At 41.5% G+C, this 21,572-nt stretch overlaps 1 protein-coding gene across 2 annotated transcripts; it reads left to right on the top strand.

The window, feature by feature from the left end:
* Positions 1–474: 474 nt before the first annotated feature.
* LOC115138796 (putative beta-lactamase-like 1) lies at positions 475–21,216 on the top strand. 2 transcript variants are annotated; one of them, XM_029676000.2, is made up of 8 exons: positions 475–574; positions 5,432–5,510; positions 7,291–7,441; positions 11,504–11,610; positions 12,428–12,585; positions 18,082–18,329; positions 19,007–19,112; positions 19,365–21,216. In XM_029676000.2, exons 2-8 carry the CDS (start codon positions 5,448–5,450, stop codon positions 20,341–20,343), a joined length of 1,812 nt encoding a protein of 603 aa, XP_029531860.1. In that variant the 5' UTR covers positions 475–574; positions 5,432–5,447; the 3' UTR covers positions 20,344–21,216. The 2 variants fall into 2 exon arrangements, with proteins under 2 accessions (XP_029531860.1, XP_029531865.1); XM_029676005.2 differs by lacking the exons at positions 475–574; positions 5,432–5,510 and adding an exon at positions 5,566–7,076.
* Positions 21,217–21,572: the final 356 nt, after the last annotated feature.

Genomic DNA, 21,572 nt, shown 5'->3' with positions numbered 1-21,572 from the left:
TGTATATACTGTATTCTATTCTACTGTATTTTAGTCTATGCCACTCCGAAATTGCTCGTCCAAATAATGTGTATCGTTGTGAAATTGATAGATTTTACTTGTTAGATATTACTGCACTGTTGGAGCTTAGAAACACAAGCATTTCGCTACACCCGCAATAACATCTGCTAAACGTGCATGTGACCAATCAAATTTGATTTGATATTGTCCCTTTATTTGGTGGACTTTTCTGCCATCGAAAACACACTTAAACAAATTTAATTACTTACTTATTGACACAGACATACACCAACAAACACACAGCACATGCACAATCACTCACACACTAACTCTCCCACACATTCTCCTACTGCAGGGGCACACATTTTCCTGGCAGATGTCACTGATGGCAGTGGCAGATAATCCAGGATCCTGGTTTTGATACAAGTTGGATTTAGCCATGGCCATGATACCAACATCTGTCAGGATGCTGCAGTGATCTTCCAAACACACACAGAGCAACAGCACAGGATATTGTACATTTCCATTCTGGTAAAAGAGGGGCAAGACCTACTACCCAGAATCAAGATTTGTGGTAAGTTTATGGAAAATTGATGGGTTCCGATGTTTCATGGACAAGAATAACTACTTTATCTAAGGTTGTCTCACGACAAGAACATTTATTGTCGTAATGTTTGGCAAAAAGAGCTATGGTTGGTTATATTTTATAATCTAGAAAAATATATGCTATTTTACAAAATGTACATTTATTGAATGTGGTGATTGAATATTTTTGCAATACATATCATGTTATGTTTCATACATGATATACATGATTATATCCAGCACCAGTCATAAGTTGGGACATACCTACTCATTCATGGGTTTTTCTCTAGTTTTACTATTATCTACATTGCAGACATCAAAACTATGAAATAACACATCGAGTCATGTAGTAACCAAAACACGTTTTAAACAAATCTAAATATATTTTAGATTTGAGATTCTTAAAAGTAGCCACCCTTTGCCTTGATGACAGCTTTGCATACTCCTGACATTCTCTCAACCAGTTTCATGAGGAATGCTTTTCCAACATTCTTGAAGGAGTTCCCACATATGCTGAGAACTTTTGGGCTGCTTTTCCTTCATTCTGCGGTCCAACTCATCCCAAACAATCTCAATTGGGTTGAGGTCAGGTGATTGTGGAGGCCAGGTCATCTGATGCAGTACTCTCCTTGGTCAAATAGCCCTTCCACAGCCAGGTGTGTTTTGGATTATTGTCCTGTTGAAAAACAAATGCTAGTCCAACTAAGGACAAACCAGATGGGATGATGTATCGCTGCAGAATGCTGTGGTAGCAATGCTGGTTAAGTGCGCCTTGAATTCTAAATAAATCACAGACAGTGTCAGCAGCAAAGCACCCCCACACCATCACAACTCCTCCTCCATGCTTCACGGTGGGAACCACACGAGAATATCATACGTTCACCTACTCTGCGTCTCACAAAGACACGGCAGTTGGAACGAAAAATCTCAAATTGGACTCATCAGACCAAAGGACAGATTTCCACCGGTCTAATGTCCATTGCTCGTGTTTCTAGGTCCAAGCAAGTCTCTTATTATTATTTTTGTTCTTTAGTTGTGGTTTCTTTGCAGCAATTCGACCATGAAGGCCTGACTCACGCAGTCTCCTCTGAACAGTTGATGTTGAGATGTGTTTGTTACTTAAACTATGTGAAGCATTTATTTGGGCTGCAATCTCAGGTGCAGTTAATTCAAATTAATGTATCTGCAGCAGAGGTAACTCTGGGTCTTCCTTTCCTGTGGTGGTCCTCATGAGAGCCAGTTTCCTCATAGCACTTGATGGTTTTTGCGGCTGCACTTGAAGAAACTTTCAAAGTTCTTGACATTTTCCGGATTGACTGACCTTCATGTCTTAAAGTAATGATGGACTGTCGTTTCTCTTTGCTTATTTGAGCTGTTCTTGACATAATATGGACTTGGTCTTTAACCAAATATGGCTATCTTCTGTATACCCCCCTACCTTGTCACAACACTACTAATTGGTTCAAACACATTAAGAAGGAAAGAAATTCAACAAATTAACAGGTCACACCATGCATTCCAGGTGACTACCTTATAAAGTTGGTTGAGAGAATGCCAAGAGTGTGCAAAGCTGTCATCAAGGCAAAGGGTGACTACTTTGAATAATCTCAAATATAAAATAAATGTTGTTTAAAACTTTTTGGGTTACTACAAGAATCCATGTGTGTTATTTCATCGTTTTGATGTCCACAATGCAAAAAATAGTAAAACCCTTGAATGAGTAGCTGTGTCCAAACGTTTGCCTGGTACTATATATAATCATGTAGTATATCACATATCACTTTTTTGGTTACTACATGATGTCATATGTGTTATTTTGTAGTTTTGATGTCTTCACTGTTACTTTACAATGTAGAAAATAAAAACTTGAATGAGTAGGTGTGTCCAAATGTTTGACTGGTACTATATATGATGTAGACATAGTAGCCCTCTAAAACTGGAACATTATTTTAAATCTTAAACAAATACTGAAAAAATGAACACTGTACCGAGAATTTAAGCCAGTGCAGTTGTTCTTAGTAGTTAATAATTCAATAGAGCATCATAATTCACAGTAAACTATTGCTCAACAATCTTTTAGAGATGATCATTATACTGTCTTGAGCATTTACATTGCATTCTATGCAAGTGCACACAGACGTGAATACATTTAGATAAACATTTGAATTAAAGTACATCAGATAGCCAGTCTGAATAAAACAATGTACATTTTGGATTCTGTTGTACTCATGTTTGCCAAATTAGCATATTGATAGGTGTACAACATTTCAAGCAATTTTATATGTATATTGTCAGATATATTTTTACAGGAGAAAATGCAAATCCCAAACCAATAACAAAATATTAAAGGAAGTATGTGAGTAGATTAGTAATTATCAAACGTGTTTACAGAAGTAGAGCACACTATACAACCTCCTTTTGCCATCACAAATCTGAAATGTTACGCTTGCTAGTCAGTGACTCAGCTATAGATGGTTAATAAGACATCACCGACGTCACTAAAGTATGAATTCATAGTTATTATTAGTGAGTAGATCAAAACACTTGGCAGCAGAAGAGAAAATTCATAGCATTCATTTGTAAACATCCTTTCACATGGCTTCTGCATGCGCTCCTTAATGGGTTCATCTTTTCAAGAGCATGAATAAGATTACGTGAGATGTCCAGTTCATCATATTTTCTTGTAGGAAAGGTCTAAGCCTCTCAGTGAGCAGTGCTTTACTCAGTTTGATTCACTTTGAATGCAAAGCATGATCTGTGAATGACGTCAGTCAAATAAACGACAGTATCTGAAATGTTACTTTTAAATCTGAATTTATTCTTGAAAGAAATGTTTTAATTGTTGAAAGCATGATGTTGTTGATGTTATATCAATATGACATCATATACTGTAACCTGGCTGCTGCCAAACTTGCCTGCATGATAATTGCATAAACATTATGCAACTAATGTATAACTAAACCAGATCTGCAAGAAATTATTCCTTTGGATATGATCTGAGTGGCTGAAGTAGAACATCTAAGTGATAAATTATTGGACAAATTATAGGGGAAAACATTTCTAGCAATGCCTGGACAGTATAAGTAAACCAATATTGGCCATCAACAGGATTTGGATCAACAGGATCAACAGGAATTGGAGACAAGTCAATATGTAAAAGATTGCGACTGTTTAGTGCAGTGGGCTGTGTGTTTTATTGGCAAGCACAAGATGTACCAAAAGCCCTTTGTTTGCGCATGTAACCTAATCTATTCCAATATGAATCACCCCAGCCCAGGCAAACAGCAAGGAACCTTTTGTAACATTTGAAGACCATGCATCTTTAACAGGTCAACATCATTTATAGGATTGAACAAATATTAAAGTACAAAAGCTTGTTTCGCAATTAATTAAGAATCTCAAACTGTCCGTATCCAGCATTGGAAAAACATAGTTTTGTCTCACACACAATGACAATATCACACAATCACCAAATACATGAAGCTATATAATGTAATTTGTCTTGTACCTCAAAGTCATAAAGTTGTTGAACTCTTGTGAGCCCTGAGTTCCACTTTAAAATATGATTTTGAAAAGAATAGTGCTGCTGGATAGCACTTGATGGGGTTCAGGGGGCTGCACCAAATGATTGATGTATTATAATAATTGATTATTCTTATGTTTTATTAATAGAAGGGGAAGGGCAATAAGACCCCTCCCCCATTACATTTATAGGGTCCTGGACTGCAGATTAGTAATATGTACATGCATTATAAGGTTTAATATTGTTCCACAGTTATTTTCTAGTCTCTGCTTCTTATAAGAAACGGTCTGAGAGATGTGTGAGTTATTGCAGTCAAAACAAGGTGTCTGTCAAGGCTAAAAGAGATGCATAGACACAGAACCCTGCAGGGGAGTGAAAGAGATAAGAGACAAGTCATACCACTATACTGCTGAGCCCTTAGAAAACACTGGAACTATTGTTTGCTCCTGCAAGTTTGTATAACTATATATGCATGGGCTTGGTCTCATGAGTAGAAGGTGTTGACAAAGGCAGTTACATCACTAGGGGTTGACTGCAAGCATGTTAAAGCAACTTGGACCCTTTCCTATTTTGTAGAACTTACTCGGAAACATGCGTGCTATGTCTGCAATTGCATTAATAAATTAATGATTGATTTACTTAAAGATATTGTCTGATTACTGATTTCACCAAAAAGCAAATGATTGACAAGGAACAAGGAACCTACCCCAACACACTCAAGCATGCAATTTACCAGCTTTACCTCAGATAAATGGTCTCAATAGCTTCATTAAGAAGGCAATCCAAGGCCATAAGAGGAAATAGAATGAAGGAGGGGTCAGCCCATGGCGTCATCAGGAAACCTGTGAATTGCATTAGTAACAACAGGGGTGTTTATCTATGCCAGCACCTGGGAGCTGTTCTATGCTGAGAAACCAGTTTGGTTCTTTCTGTATGCTTGACAGCTTGGTGTAATGACAGGAGTGACTTAGTCAGCTTTAATTGTAATCTTCTTGTGCCAGACTGCACACCTGCACTCTTCACACTTTCAGAAAAAAGAGGAAGTCTAGACAAGATGGCTTCATAGTTCACTTAGATAAGGCCTGCCTTACTATCTTATTTGATGTGTTGATCTATTTGTTTGATATTTCATCAGCTCAGTTTGACATTGACTACCTGCAAGTGTTTTCTATTGGCTGTATTGAACTATTTATACAAATGATCTTATTAATATACTTCTATCATACAGGTATTAAAGCTATAGTGATGTCTTTTCAGTATTGCTCACTGCTAAAACTGCAAAAAAAAAGTCATGTTTGATGTAGACATCTTTTCATGTTTCAGAATGTGCTCATGAGTAATGGGGAAGACAGGCAGCAAAGTGCTGAGAGAGACATCTTTGGATGGAGTTCAGCCACAGCAGGTAAAGGCTTATACACAACACTACACACACTTCCTTAGTGGGAGACTGCAGGTCATTTGTGTGTCTGCGCTGGAGCTTATCTGACTCTGTGCCGCTTACTCACCACATCTCCTGACTCCGTTCAAATGGGACAGCTGCGTGTTCCACAGCCATCAACTGGTTATGCAATCAGGATCAACTCCAGATTACTTTCACACATTATCTCTTTCTGTAGCATCATTAGTCCTATGTATATCAGAATACATTACTGGGCCTACAATAATTCACAGCCTTCCACAGCTAACAAAACAGCCATCATTCTTGCTGAATTTAGAAAGATTGAATGATTCACTGAAAATGTGATGAAACTTAAGTCCAATCTATGAGAGATGGTAATTGCTGAGTAAGACAGGTTTTTGATGTTGGGCATTATATATGTTCTGCTTTTTTCTGAACCTTGAGAAGTGCTTGAAATCCTTGATTCCTGCTTAGCTACTCTGTTTGGAAAGCCCATTCCCTGTTTAATCGAAACACAATTATCTATTTAATGAAAACAGCCAAACCCTGTTTAAACATTCAAAAAAACATTAAAATAATAAAGAAATATAAAAAAATACAACCATTCATAATTGATTACAACAACATTCATTAATTTATTGATTATTGAGCTAAATCTAATGCAAACAGTCATTACTAGAGCTTGGTGCCTGTATTTAGTTTATATATATTGGTGGTTACCTCTCCCTGCAGCCAAGCAGGACCGTAACCCTAGGAACACCTAGTCTGCCCCGAGCAGACTCAGGCCCACGATCTGCCCACTGACACCTGATACAATGACCTGAGGCCTGAGTCACACAAATAGATCAATGAATCAATGCATGAATCATAGCCAAGGAACATACACTCATACACTATGCATAGTTGTACTTTACAGGATGCAGCCTATGTGTACAGTGTGTATGTTGTGTGACTGTTAGCTATGGAATAGAGAGAGTGAAGTTGTATTCCTTCCTAAGATGTCTCAGTCAGAGTCCTTCTCTTAACATATTAGTCCGATGGGGCGTTCTAACTCTGTGTGCCCATGTGATTTCCCTTGTCAACTCATGTTCCCTGCTAATGTGCCTCATGAGGCAAACATACCCTCCTCCTGTAAGGGTTGAGTAGACGCTATGTTTTTCAGCCGGGACTACTCGGTAGGTCCCAGCAGTGGCAGAAACTGGACTGAAGTGAATTGATTCGTGGGGGATTAGAGATTAAGATTTCCCCTCCCGCTCAGATGGGCTTTAGTGGAGTAAATCTGGGGATTATGATGTCAGAGGCCCGTGCTTGTCAGAGAGGAAATTTAATTGTCAGAGGAGTGCTGATGGCTAGGATTATGGCACGGCCAGTGAGGAAATGTAAGAATGGGAAGCCATGTCTGTGCCATAACCCTGTACAGTGAAACCTACAGGGAAGAACATCAACCACTATTGGAATTTGAGAGTTGGTGGTCCATGGCGCTGAGTGGATTGTTCAGATGCTTAGTCAGTGAGAGAGAGAGAGTTTTTTATTATCTTCTGCCTGCCCTTAATGCATCCATGTCAAGTGGTAAGTAGTCTTGATTGTGTTTATTATCTAAGTACTGTACGTACTATAATTCAGCAAGTTAGCTCACTAATGTTCTAAAATGACATATGCCACATGGTAAAACCCCTCGTTCCTGTTGATCTCTTCGCATTCTGAAAGCCCATTCCTAACCGTGTGTGTGTGTGTGTGCGCGCGCCCGCGCACGTGTATGTGTACGTGGGCGTGCATGTTTCAGCCTGCCCCTGCTGCTGCTATTGAGGGGCTCACCAAGACCAAGAAGATGAAGGTGAAATGGACTCAGTTGGGCATGGTGTTCTTCCTGTTGCTCTCCCTGGTCATGACAGGATGTTTCCTCTGGCAGTACCAGCTGCCAAAGTTACTGCCAGGTAAGGCTCACTCCCTGCATTCAACCTTGTCCGTGAAAACATTAGTACCAAACTGAAAATATTGTCAGGAGCAAGCAATTCAACATATTATGTAGTAAACAGCATCAATTCACTCTAAACATTTCAGCCTGTCAATCTCTTGGGGTTTTGTTACATTGTGTCTGAGGTAAATGGGTAAAGATTTCTCAAAGCTTATGAGAATATTAGTGGTTACAGTATCTTTACATGTAATCTCTCTTGGACAGATCTACAGAAACATAACTGGTACCATAGAATCTGTCAGGGAGGAATGGGATGTGTAGGATGAAAGCAGCAGAAATTCCAGTGTTTTGTTTTTTTGTTACTGGTTATTTAGACATGATTTTGCAGGCATTAGCATCGTTCAAATTTCGGAAAGGGAGGGGACATTTCACCCATAACTTGCAAAGAAAGAGGGGGTGGAGCTCCTTGTTACGGTTCTGCTCATCTTTCTAGCATCTCATCATCTCTTCTATTAATACGCATGGATCCAGAACTTAATTGAGCAGCTGACCAATTTCCTGACACTTTAGTTCTGGGTTAACCGAGATTACAGTATGTAGCTCCTGCTTCCTCTGCATTAACATTGACACATACAATCTGAGATTTTGCACACAAAGAAACGTCTAGAAATGAGTTAGAAAGTTTGTTTTAGGGAAATAGAGAAAAGTTCCAACACACGGCAGTTCTCCCTTCAGAATGGATTTATTTGCCTGGAAGCCACATGAGGATACATTGAAGTGCTTCCAAGCAAGTCATTACAGTTGTCTGAGGTGTGATTGTGAAATCCTATTAGCTGTTTTCTGTGGGTGGTCAATGGATTAGACAGACAGTGCTTGAAATATGGATTTTCAGGTGAATAAAAGAGAAGAGCAGTTGTGGATGAAGTCAATCAAAATCATTCTGGTTTAATACAAGTTGCAACAGAGAGACAGTATCCAGCATTAGAGCAAAGAAAATGTCTAACTGGCCTCCACTATATCAGCAGACAACTGTTCTGTGAACAAGGTCACTAAATCTTCTTAAAGACTCCAACTCAGACTGCAGGCTTAGCCACTGTCTGCAGAGTTTACAAGAAAGTATACAGTTGAAGTTGGAAGTTTACATACACTTAGGTTGGGGTCATTAAAACTCATTTTTCAACCACTCCACAAATGTCTTGTTAAACAAACTATAGTTTTGGCAAGTCGGTTAGGACATTACTTTGTGCAATTTTTCCAACAATTTTTTACAGACAGATTATTTCACTTATAATTCACTGTATCACAATTCCAATGGGTCAGAAGTTTACATACACCAAGTTGACTGTGCCTTTAAACAGCTTGGAAAATTCCAGAAAATGATATCATGGCTTTAGAAGCTTCTGATAGGCTAATTGACATCATTCGAGTCAATTGGAGGTGTACCTGTGGATGTATTTCAAGGCCTACCTTCAAACTCAGTGCCTCTTTGCATGACATCATGGGAAAATGAAAAGAAATCAGCCAAGACCTCAGAAAATAAATTGTAGACCTCAACAAGTCTGGTTCATTCTTGGGAGCAATTTACAAATGCTTGAAGATACCACGTTCATCTGTACAAACAATAGTACACAAGTATAAACACCATGGGACCATGCAGCCGTCATACCGCTCAGGAGGGAGACGCGTTCTTTCTCCTGGAGATGAACGTACTTTGATGAGAAAAGTGCAAATCAATCCCAGAACAACAGCAAAGGACCTTGTGAAGATTCTAGAGGAAACAGGTACAAAAGTATCTATATCCACAGTAAAACGAGTCCTATATCGACACAACCTGAAAGGCCGCTCAGCAAGGAAGAAGCCACTGCCCCCAAAACCACCATAATAAGGCCAGATTACGGTTTGCAACTGCACATGGGGAAAAATATTGTACTTTTTGGAGAAATGTTCTCTGGTCTGATGAAATACAAATATAATTGTTTGCCCATAATGACCATCGGATGAAAAAGGGGGAGGCTTGCAAGCCGAAGAATGTCATCCCATCCTCGAAGCACGGGGGTGGCGGCATCATGTTGTGGGGGTGCTTTGCTACAGGAGGGACTGGTGCACTTCACAAAATAGATGGCATCATGAGGGAAACAATTATGTGGATATATTGAATCTCAAGACATCAGTCAGGAAGTTACAGCTTGGTTACAAATGGGTCTTCCAAATGGACAATGACCCCAAGCATACTTTCAAAGTTGTAGCAAAATGGCTTAGGGACAACAAAATCAAGGTATTGGATTGGCTAGCACAAAGCCCTGACCTCAATCCTATAGAAAATGTGTGGGCAGAACTGAAAAAGTGTGTGTGAGCAAGGAGGCCTACACACCTGACTCAGTATCACCAGCTCTGTCAGGAGGAATGGGCCAGAATTCACCCAACTTATTGTGGAAGGCTACCCAAAACATTTGACCCAAGTTAAACAATTTAAAGGCAATGCCACCAAATACTAATTGAGTGTATGAAAACTTCTGACCAACTGGGAATGCGATGAAAGAAAGGAAAGCTGAAATAACTAATTCTCTCTACTATTATTCTGACATTCTGACACTTAAAATAAAGTGGTGATCCTAACTGACCTAAGACAGGGAATTTTTACTAGGATCAAATGTCAGGAATTGTGAAATACTGAGTTTAAATGAATTTGGCTAAGGTGTATGTAAACATCATACTTCAACTGTAACATCAGCACTTAAACAGGCCAAAGGTCTGTTGTAGAAGTAAAATGATCATCAGTAGTCAGTTACAACAGATAATTGCAGACTAACATGAGAAAATGACCTGACCAAACATGTCATTAACACTATGTTAGCATGGGGTTTTAACATGATATTTAAAATATATGGTTAACTCCGGTTTCTCCAAACAATGGAATGCCTATGTCAGCATCTCTCCGCTCGTATAATAATTTGTATTGCATATCATTCATCAACATTACAGTAGATAACAAAATCAAACACAGGAAATAATTAATCAAATAATTTCCCCCTACAGTGCTCACAGTGAAGCAACCTACTGTCGTGCTAAAGGTGTTTTTAGATTGTCCGCCTATTTCTGATGACAGTGAGATGCTACTGTACTTTCCCCTTAATTTCCTCTTTGCTAAAAGTTTCTGTGGCAGCTATCTGAGAAAGTAATATTATAGAGAACTTCTAGAGAAATATAAAGTGTAGTCAATGGTTTTATTTTCCAAATTCATCTTCACCCCTAGGCTTTATGTAACGGCTTTCTTCCTGGGAAGGATTGGCGGACCAAAAGCGTGGTTATAGTTCATGGTAATTTAATAAGGTAACTCAAACATGAACAGGATACAAAACAATAAACGTGAAAACCAAAACAGCCCTATCTGGTGCAGAAAACACAAAGACAGGAAACAACCACCCACAAATCCCAACACAAAACAGGCTACCTAAATATGGTTCCCAATCAGAGACCATGACTAACACCTGCCTCTGATTGAGAACCATATCAGGCCAAACATAGAAATAGACAAACCAGACACACAACATAGAATGCCCACCCAGCTCATGTCCTGACCAACACTAAAACAAGGAAAACACAAAAGAACTATGGTCAGAACGTGACACTTTAGTTGCATTCTTTACTGTGCTGCTTCTTACACTTTTACTCTTTCAGTTGCCCACCATGGCTGTATGATCTAGTACTGAATCTGAATTCATTAACATACTGTTGGCCCATGGGCCTGTTGACTATAGTAACTCTAGGAGCTATAAAGGCAAGATCTAATCCTGTGTAAATGAAAGTCTCCGTTAACTGCTCATTCGAAATTCACAGTGCGTTCGAAATTAATCACCTTTATGACTGTATTTGTGTGCAAATTGGATCCTTTGTGGTAGCCTACAGACATGGGAACTCAGGTGATTAATGAAGTCCTGTGCAAGTCCATTATGGCACATTGTGTTCGTCTCCTTGTCCTTGTCATGTCATACATATTACTCCACCAACATCAAGTGTGAATTTCAATAAACGCCCAACTTCTTTCCCCTTCTTCCTATATCTGTCTCTGTCTCTCTGCCAGATGAAGGCATGGGAGGCAATGCCAAATCAGAACTGATGTGCCCACGCTTCCCTGAGCCTCTCCCCCTGGAACACCCTATCCCTACCCTGAAAGAGGCACTAGAAAAGGTAAGAGCTCCCTTGGGCCATTCAGACTATGCACATTCTGTCATGTCCAACTAAGAACAGGGAACATGTGTTAGTGATAAAGCTTTCTAACAATTTCCTAGACACACTCCCCCAGAGAGGTTGTATTACCACGCAGAGAAATATGTTTGATAAAGAAAGTATGTTTGATAAAGAAGCCTCTGAGTTGGACATGACCGGTTCCTGCATTAATATAACTCAGACAGTGAAGGGCATTCTACAAAACAGAGAGGAGAGGAGAGCAGTCCTACCAGTCCCAGCACATATCTATACAAGCAGCGGTCTATTATGGATGAGTGTTGAAATTCCCATTGGAATCCTTTTAACAATGTCCTCAGAATGACAAAACCACATTGGAACTCCTTGTATCTTTTATACTAACTGAATATCCCTGCATACATTAAGACATTACTGCTTTGCACCTCATAAAAACAGAGAGACGTAATCTATAAGGTGGATTGTCATTCTGACTGTGTCCATTGTATGAAGTCATTCCATCTGCCTATTACCTGTGACAGTTAAGAATAATGTCAGTTCATTCAGCATCTGCCAAGCCTTGGCAGTAAATGCACCTCCATCACAACAAATCAATAGGAAGCAGTCTATTTTTGTCCACATAGTGCCTTAAAAAGTTTCAAGACCCAGGGTAACTTTTGAAAGTCTTGTTTCCTGAAACTACAGTTCAACCTTGAGGGAGAGTCTCTGAATCAATTTGTTTCTCAGTAAGAATTTCTGTTTTGTAGTGTTTACAGCTGTAGTAGTCGATATAAATGCTCATAAGTGTTATGTTCTCACTCAGGTGGACACACTGCTGCGCCAGAGTGTCAACCCTGCCAGTCTTCCCTCTTTGTCGGCCATTGTGATTTTCAATGACACCGTTCTGTGGACTGGTAACTTTGGCAAGAGGAACGGAAGTGACCCACTCTCAGCTCCACCCAATGAATACACCATCTATAGGTAAGGAGCAGCAGAGATCTCAGGGCTCTTTGGGCCCTCCAGAGTGATGACCAAGACCGGTCTGTTCTTTTTGGTTTCATGGTCATTAATTATAAGCACCCTTAACCCTTTCTTATTCATTTCTTAATTCGGGGACATGCGTGTAATTCTGTTGTCCGATTACATTAGCTTGCAATCATAGCACTATTACATTGTATGACGTATTACGTGCTCTGAGCATGTGAATGTCCTATCAGTCACAGCTTTCTTGCTGCTCTTGATAGAGGCATTGATGTCACACAGCAATTAGCCTCTGACACAGTTAGCCACTACAATGCACCGTCGTGTACCAAAAAGCTGTAATAGGTATTCTGGTTTCAGAGTAAAGTTGTCAACACTGACCAACAGGAATCTATATTCACTGATGCACAGCTTCCAGTTAGAGTGATCATTACCGAATGAAATGAGAGCTGTTAAAGTCATGTGACTTTGCTTTAGGGCTTTACTTAAAGATAGACTCAGTGAGATGACTGCAACGAACAGCACCGGAGATATTTAAACGAGCGGCATGTTTACACAGCCACTGTAAGAACCAAATCTGATTTTCTTTCTAAATCCAATCTTTTTTTCTGACTGTCCACACTAGGTTTTAGATGTAACCCATATCAGATTTAAGCAATCACACAGATGTAGCCTCAATCACACTGAAGTATCACACAGATGCAATGCTCGTTTCTTGTTACTGATCCTTTAACTTTTGAGGTGGTTGTCATGGTAACGGCAGGTCATGTGCCAAAAAAAAACACTTTACATGGCTGTTGTATAAATCAGAAGTGAAAAGATCAGATTCGATGTGTATTTTTTGCTGTTTACACACTAGCAATAGATCATATAGGTTTCAGATATGCAAATAATTGGTCAAATATTGGAATTGGGATGCCTGTGTAAACAGCCTACAGTATGTGTTTGCTTTGTGCATGCAATGTCATCTCGCTGAGTCTACCTTTAATTTTGACACCTGTATTTGGGGCGTTTCTCCCATTCCTCTCTGCAGATCCTCTCGAGCTCTGTCAGGTTGAATGGGGAGCGTTGCTGTACAGCTATTTTCAGGTCTCTCCGGAGAGGTTTGATCTGGTTCAAGTCCAGACTCTGGCTGGGTCACTCAAGGACATTCAGAGACTTGTCCCGAAGCCACTCCGGCATTGTCTTGGCTGTGTGCTTAGGGTTGTTGTCCTGTTGAAAGGTGAACCTTCACCCCAGTCTGATATCCTGAGAGAGCTGGAGCAAGTTTTCATGATGTATCTCTCTGTACTTTGCTCTGTTCATCTTTCCCTCGATCATGACTAGTCTCCCAGTCCCTACCACTGAAAACATCCCCATAGCTTGATGCTGTCACCACCATGCTTCACCGTAGGGATGGTGCAATGTTTCCTACAGACGTGACACTTGGCATTCAGGCCTAAGAGTTCAATCTTGGTTTCGTCAGACGAGATAATATTGTTTCTCATGGTCTGAGAGTCCTTTAGGTAACTTTTAACCAACTCCAAGCGGGCTGTCATGTGCCTTTGTCACGGTTGTGTGGAGAGACGGACCAAGGCGCAGCATGATTCAAGTTTATTTACGTGAAACTTCCAAACAAAAAGAAACAAACAATGAACCGTGACATCAGAGGTGCCACATGCACTAACTCAAAACAAAATCCCACAAAACACAGTGGGGAAATGGCTGCCTAAATATGATCCCCAATCAGAGACAACGATAAGCTTCCTCTGATTGGGAACCATACCAGGCCAACATAGAAATACAACAACCTAGATTATCCACCCTAGTCACACCCCGACCTAACCAAAATAAAAAGAATAAGAATAAGAATAAAAAGGCTCTCTATGGTCAGGGCATGACAGTACCCCCCCCCCCCCCCCAAAGGTGTGAACTCTGGCCGCAAAACCTGACTCTATAGGGGAGGGTCCGGGTGGGCATCTAGCGTGGCGGCTCTGGTGCGGAACTTTGCCCCTGCCCAGACGACGGGTCCGGCCACGGAGCCATGTAGAACGCCATGCCTCGGACTGGACTGGGCACCGGCGCAGAGGAAGGCTCCGGCCTTGGAGCGGGACTGGAAGCCGTACCTGGACTGGGCACCGGCGCAGAGGAAGGCTCCGACCTTGGAGCGGGACTGGACGCCGTGCCTGGACATCGGCGCAGAGGAAGGCTCCTGCCATGGAGAGGGACTGGAGAGGCGCACTGGAGGCCTGGTGCATGGAGCCGGCACAGGTGGCACCGGACTGGTGACACACACTTCAGGGCAAGTGCGAGGAGGAGGCACAGGACGTACCGGACTGGGGAGACGTACTGGAGACCTGGTGCGTGGAGCCGGCACAACTGGTACCGGAACGATGACACGCTCTGCACGGTGAGTGCGGGGAGCTGGCACAGGACATACTGGGCTGGGCTGTGGAGGCGTAGCTGGTAGACAGATAACACGCTCCTCAAGGCGAGTGCGCTGGCACAGGAGCCGGGCTGGGGAGGCGTACTGAGACCTGGTACGTGGACAGATAACACGCTCCTCAGGACGAGTACGGGGAGCTGACTCAGGTGGCATCGTGCCTCAGACACCAACACAACAACTCTCATTTCTCTCTTCTCCAATTTCTCCAACTCACTGAAGGTCTCTGACTCTCTCCGTTCACTCTCCTACAATTTCTCCCTCTTCTCCCAGACTGGCTCTGGTTCACTCCTCGGCTCCGCCGACCACCTCGTGTGCCACCCCCCAAAACAATTTGGGCTGTCTTTTGTGCTTATTTTCTTTTGTGCCTTCTCTCCTTCCATCTGCCTCCAAGGAAAGCTTTTGTCTCCTGCCATAATTTCCTCCCAAGTCCAGGATATCTTCTCCTCCTTGATCTCCTCCCAAGCCCAGGAGACATACACTGTCAACTGTGCAACCTTATATACTGTAGACAAGTGTGTGCCCATCCAAATCATGCCTTTTCAAATTGTTATTTTACAGTAAACCAATTGACAGACTTTCAGCACGCTTATAGGGAAGGACATTCAAGAAGCACAGCACTTACACAAATGACTGATGATTGGCTAAGTGAAATTGATTTAAAAAAATATTGTTGGGGCTTTTTTGTTAGACTTCATTGTGACTTTTGACATTATTGATCATAGTCTTTTGCCGGAAAACGTATGTGTTATGGCTTTACACACCCTGCTATATTGTGGATAAAGAGTTACCTGGCTAACAGAACACAGGGGGTGTTCTTTAATGGAAGCCTCGCCAACAAAATCCAGGTAGAATAAGGAATTCTCCAAGGCAGCTGTCTAGGCCCCTTACTGGCTTTGAGTAAAACCATATGTTTTGACCATGAAGGTTTGCAATCCAGGGTTATACCAAGCAGTTTAGTCTATGTATGTATGCAGATGACTCAACACTATACATGTCAGCTACCACAGTGACTGAAATAACTGCAACACTTAACAAAGAGCTGCCATTAGTTTCAGAATGGGGGGCAAGGAATGTTAGTCCGAAATATTTAAAAACTAAAAGCATTGTATTTGGGACAAATCATTCACTAAACCCTAAACCTTAACTACATCGTGTAATGAATAATGTGAAAATTGAGCAATTTGAGGAGACTAAACTGCTTGGCATAACCCTGGATTGTAAACTTTCATGGTCAAAACATATTGATACAACAGTAGCTAGGATGGGGAGAAGTCTGTCCATAATAAAGCTCTGCTCTGCATTTTTAACAGCACTATCAACAAGGCAGGTCATACAGGCCCTAGTTTTGTCGCACCTGGACTACTGTTCAGTCGTGTGGTCAGGTGCCACAAAGAGGGACTTAGGAAAATTGCAGTTGGCTCAGAACAGGGCATTACAGCTGGCCCTTGGATGTACAAGGAAAGCCAACATTAATAATATGCATGTCAATCTCTCCTGGCTCAAAGTTGAGGCGAGATTGACTTCATCACTACTTGTATTTCTGAGAGATATTGACATGTTGATTGCACCGAGCTGTCTGATTGAACTACTGGCACACAGCTCGGACATCCATGCATACCCCACAAGACATGCCACCAGAGGTCTTTTCGCAGTCCTCAAATCCAGAATAGACTATGGGAGGCGCACAGTACTACATAGAGCCATGACTACATGGCTACATTCCACATCAAGTAAGTCATGTGGAATGTAAAAATACACCTTATGGAAGGACGGGGACTGTGAAGCAACACAAACATGGGCACAGACACATGCATACATACACACGATAACATACGCACTATACACACACGTACACATGGATTCTGTGTTGTAGATATGTGATAGTAGAGTAGGGGCCTGAGGGCTGTCACGAACCGGCTCAAAGTGTGTAACAAAAAGTGCAACAACGTGGAGATAAGGAATAACAAAATATATTTATTAACTAAAGTAAACTAAATATAATTAACAATGGTGTGTGTAGTCAGTAAGTGAGTGGTTGCGTGCATAAATGTGATAATGAGGGTTGTTGAAAGGTGCCAGCGCAAAAACAACCGCAAACAACCAAAAACAGCCACCAAAAACAGCCACAACCAAAATCTGTGTCTGCATGGAGAGAGTCTCCTCAATGAGTGGGGAAGAGGTGTATTTATCCTGGGACACCGACATCCTATTAAGGAAAACAAGAGCAAAGAGAGAGAATTCGGCAGACAGAGTGGGAGGTTCGTCACAGAGCACACACTTAATATGTTGTGAAATCTGTTGTGAATGTATTGTAATGTTTACCATTTTTTATAACTGCCTTAATTTTGCTGGAGCCCAGGAAGAGTAGTTGCTGCCTTGGCAGCACTGCTGTATTTCAGATTTGTGGTATGTTGTCATCTCAGCAATAAATTGGAGCCCAAAATTGGCTTGAAAATGTATGGCCGGGATGAAATCAAAGGAGTGTTGTCGACAAGCCCATTGTACCGTCAACAATGCCCGTTTCAAATCCAATTTACTTGATGTTTGTGGAGGTTGCATTCACGGTAAATTAAGCGGATTAAGCGTAAATTACCTTTAAAAGTCGACTGCAATACTCTTGTCTGCCATGCGCCTTTGATTGAATACTGACCAACTTTATGTCTTGAACTATGTATGGGATATTATTCATCATGTCTTCATCAACATTGGATACAGATTTTCTCCAGCCCTGTCTTGAGTGGTGTCAGCATGGCCCTTGAATAGACATATACTGTGGTATGATGATGTCATTTTAAACTCCAAACCCCTCAGTGTGTTAATGGAGTTAAAAATTATGCTGTTGCAAGAATGTCTGCGAGATGAGGCAGAGAAAACATTGTGAGGTCAAAAGCCTGAGTGTAGAAAGCTTTAGAGAGTGCATGTACAAATGAAAGAATGTTACAATAAGAAGAATAGTACTCATTTGTGCATGCTTGCCATAGTTTTTGTTGTAATGATTTCTTTAAAAGCTTTTTGCAGGCATCAGGGGAATTACAGTAGTAATTAACACCTGTTTTATTCCTGCCCTACAGGATTGCCAGCCTTTCAAAGATCTTCCCAACGCTGATGCTGTACAGGCTGTGGGAGGATGGGAAGATTGCCTCTCTGGATGACCCACTTGAGAAATATATGGAGAACTTCACCATTAAAAACCCTCTGGGCAAGTCACGGGACTCTGAGCTCAAGTATGTGACAGACGGTCTGATCTTTCTGGACAGTGGAGAGGTTCAGATCCGCTCCTCCTCTGTCACCCTGCGCAGGATGGCCAGCCAGCTCTCAGGTGAGATACGGACCCCCCATCCCACCTGGGATTGGAAACCAGGTCATGCTGACCCTTTACACGACAGTGAGGGAAAACCCGTTTTGTACCTTATGTGCTCAGCTGCAGTGTTGAAAACGATCATGCTATTATGACCAAAATGGCCACTATAATGTAATATTGATGATCTTATTCATTGATTTAATTTAAATGCCACCATACTGCAATCTCTAGTCAGAGCCCTTAAACCTCTAAGCAGGTTTCCAGATTGCCTTCTAAACACCTCTGAAGTTACAGAAACTGTTCAGATTGTCACTGCATCTGCTTATCATCAGAAATAGATCCTGTGAGTGCTGAGGGACGATGAGTTCCACTTATTGATGGGTGATGCTCTGAATTGACAAAAACCTTGGTAATGGTAACATCTACACAAATATAGAGGCCAATGTACCAGTGACATACACCTCCCACAGAATAGTATGTCTTGTCTTTTTATTAGCATATTACACCACAAAATCCAAGCCTGTTACTTCAATATGGCACCCTACAATTCCTTGCTTTGAAACATAGATTTGATTTGATTAGGTTTGCACTTTGATCATTGAGGCATGAAGGTTATAATAGCTAAATTAATGTATTTAATGTATTTGCTTTCTTGATACGTAAACACTAAAGATGTTGTGTTTTGTTAACTGCAGGTCTACCCAGAAGACTTAGAGCCACTAACCTGCTATGGAAGGGGAAAACACAGGCTGCAGTGAATCTGCTGCAAGACGATGTCCTCGTTGCAGACCCTGGCACCAAGTAAGACCTTAGTCATTCCCATCGTTCGATATCAGAAGAGCAATATAGTAATTAAAATGTTGTGCATGTCCTTGTGCCATTTAACATTCAGTCAATATTTACGTGTGTAATATAATGGAGCATATTTTCTACACTCATTTGGATTTAAATAGACGGCTCAAGTGTTTAATTCCATCAATCCTGTGGGCTGTATTAACCCTGCAGTCTGCCCTATCAGAATGACTTCTCACTCTGCTGCTCTGTGTTTTGCAGATGCCACTACAGTAACCTAGCCTTCTCCTTATTGGCCCACGTCATGGCTGAGAAGGTGGTGGGCATGGACTACCAGCGCTGGATCAATGATAACATCCTGGACCGGCTGGGGATGGAGGATACAGGCTTCGACATCACCCCAGGGATCCACAGCCAGATGGCTGTGGGCGTCTACTCCAGTGGCCAGCCAGCCCCTCTGTATGACCTGGGTTGGTACCGCCCATCAGGCCAGATGTTCTCCACTGCCGCTGACCTTGCCAAGCTGGCTATGATGCTGTTGGGGGCCTACCATCGCAAGCTCCTGGAGCCTGACACCCTGAAAATCATGCTGACCCCTCTGTTCCGCTGTGATAAGGATTACTTTGCCAACCGCACCGGCACACCATGGGAGGTGAATGAGCAGTTGGGCTACGAGGTGGTGCGTAAAGATGGAGACCTAGATGGCTACTCAGCCACCTTCTCACTGGTGCCCAGGCTCAAGCTGGGCCTGGTAGTGCTGATGGCTGGCACCAGACCTCAGAAGCAGGATGTGTTGGCCAAGGCTTACAGCCACATAATACCCGCTATGGAGAGGGCTTTCCGGGAGTCCAAGAAGATCCTCATCCCTCCCCCTAATCCAGACCCTTACATAGGCTTCTTCACCTACGGAAACATCACTTTCTATGAGATCAAAGCTGGGGCAGACGGAGTTCTGATCATGCAGCAGTTTGGTCCCCAGATTGAGGACCTGATCCCAGAGAGATATCGGACAATAAAGCTCAACTACCTGGTGGACAGGGTGTTTAGGGTGGTGTTTGAGAAAGAGTACCCTTGTGTCTTGCGGGTCAGCACCGCGTCTGTCTCCCTTGAGGCCCAAGACGGGCAGCTCTTTAACTTTTATGTGTTTGACAAGCGAGGTCTGTCCCCTGGCTTCGATGCACCAGGACTGAATACATACAATGTGGTCAGGATAGCCCATAGGCCGACTTTCTCGAACTAACTGAACTCATACATTGGAAAGGCGCATGAATGTGCAGGATGAAGGTCCTGTTTGGGTCTGTCGCCTATATTTAATAGTGATAATCTATATTGAAAGAGCACATTGCTGGAGGACAGTGAGTGGACAATACCATGATGCATTGCAAAAGAAGGTACACAGCTAGACAAAAAGGTGTTTAATTTACCCATTGTTGTCAACTCTTGTACATAATGTTTTCTTTGATTTCCATGTCAAATAATTGCATTGTACAAATTCATCATTTTTATACAGTTGGTAACCTGACCTTAAACATATTATACTGTACACATTTACTGTATTGTGGCACAGTAATAGAGGGGTTGGTTGTTTAGCAACAAAACCGACGCGCGTGCAACCATGGGGCAAAATAGACAGGTTTGGCTTGGATTGTTGACAACATGTAAACTATATTTAGTCTCTTGAAAACATAAATACATTTGCACAATGAGAACTTGTTGTCTCTCAAATACATTGTTACAGTTGTTGGTGAGCTAGCTAACAACTTTTTGCCATATTAGCATTGACATGATATCAGTCAAAACACCACAAAACAAGACATGGTATCAATAACAAGATGGCATGAGCTGAAACAAGCCCCACATGGCAGTTTCTTGCCGTTCTTTCTAACAATCTGGCCATCCAGAATGACAACAACATGCTGTCTTCTACCCCATGGAAGCATGCACATCGTATTCGTGATGTTGTCAGCTATCCCATCTATTGAGTCTTTCCTATGTTTTGCACATTGTTACTTTTATCAGTTTGTTCTGTCCTTACATTGCATTTGTAAGAAATAACTGCATGGAAATATGGCATGCGGGAATCAATCAACACAATTAAATTGTAACACTTTAATTTGCATGTGGAAGTTCATTCTTGTTCTTGCCCTATGAATTTCATTTTGATTAATCAAAAGGTGTGCAATGTATATTTCTACTGCAGCAAAACATGGATTTATTTTTATTTGTTATCAATGAATTGCCTGATCATTTTTGATCTACGAAAAATCCACAAGATATGTTCATGCCAAACAGAAATTAAGTCTCATTTTTAAATAGTGATCATGTTGGCATGTTTTGGCAAGGAGACCTTTTACAGTATCTGTAGCCATACTGTACAGTAAGTATACTGTATGTGAGAACAGACCTAAATGCTTTTGGCAGTCCAACCTTTGAGCAAAAATATATGCTTAAAAGGGGGATTGGGGACAT

This window comes from Oncorhynchus nerka, linkage group LG2 (assembly GCF_034236695.1).
Source record: "Oncorhynchus nerka isolate Pitt River linkage group LG2, Oner_Uvic_2.0, whole genome shotgun sequence".
Lineage (NCBI taxonomy): Eukaryota > Metazoa > Chordata > Actinopteri > Salmoniformes > Salmonidae > Oncorhynchus > Oncorhynchus nerka.
This window is presented reverse-complemented; position numbering and strand designations above follow the sequence as displayed.

Bases quoted from the DNA above. Each gene is read 5' to 3' on its own strand.
- LOC115138796 (XM_029676000.2), top strand. From the start codon at position 5,448: ATGGGGAAGACAGGCAGCAAAGTGCTGAGAGAGACATCTTTGGATGGA. The intron at 7,442-11,503 runs GTAAGGCTCACT...TCTCTCTGCCAG, and splicing joins GCTGCCAAAGTTACTGCCAG to ATGAAGGCATGGGAGGCAAT. The intron at 19,113-19,364 runs GTAAGACCTTAG...TGTGTTTTGCAG, and splicing joins GTTGCAGACCCTGGCACCAA to ATGCCACTACAGTAACCTAG.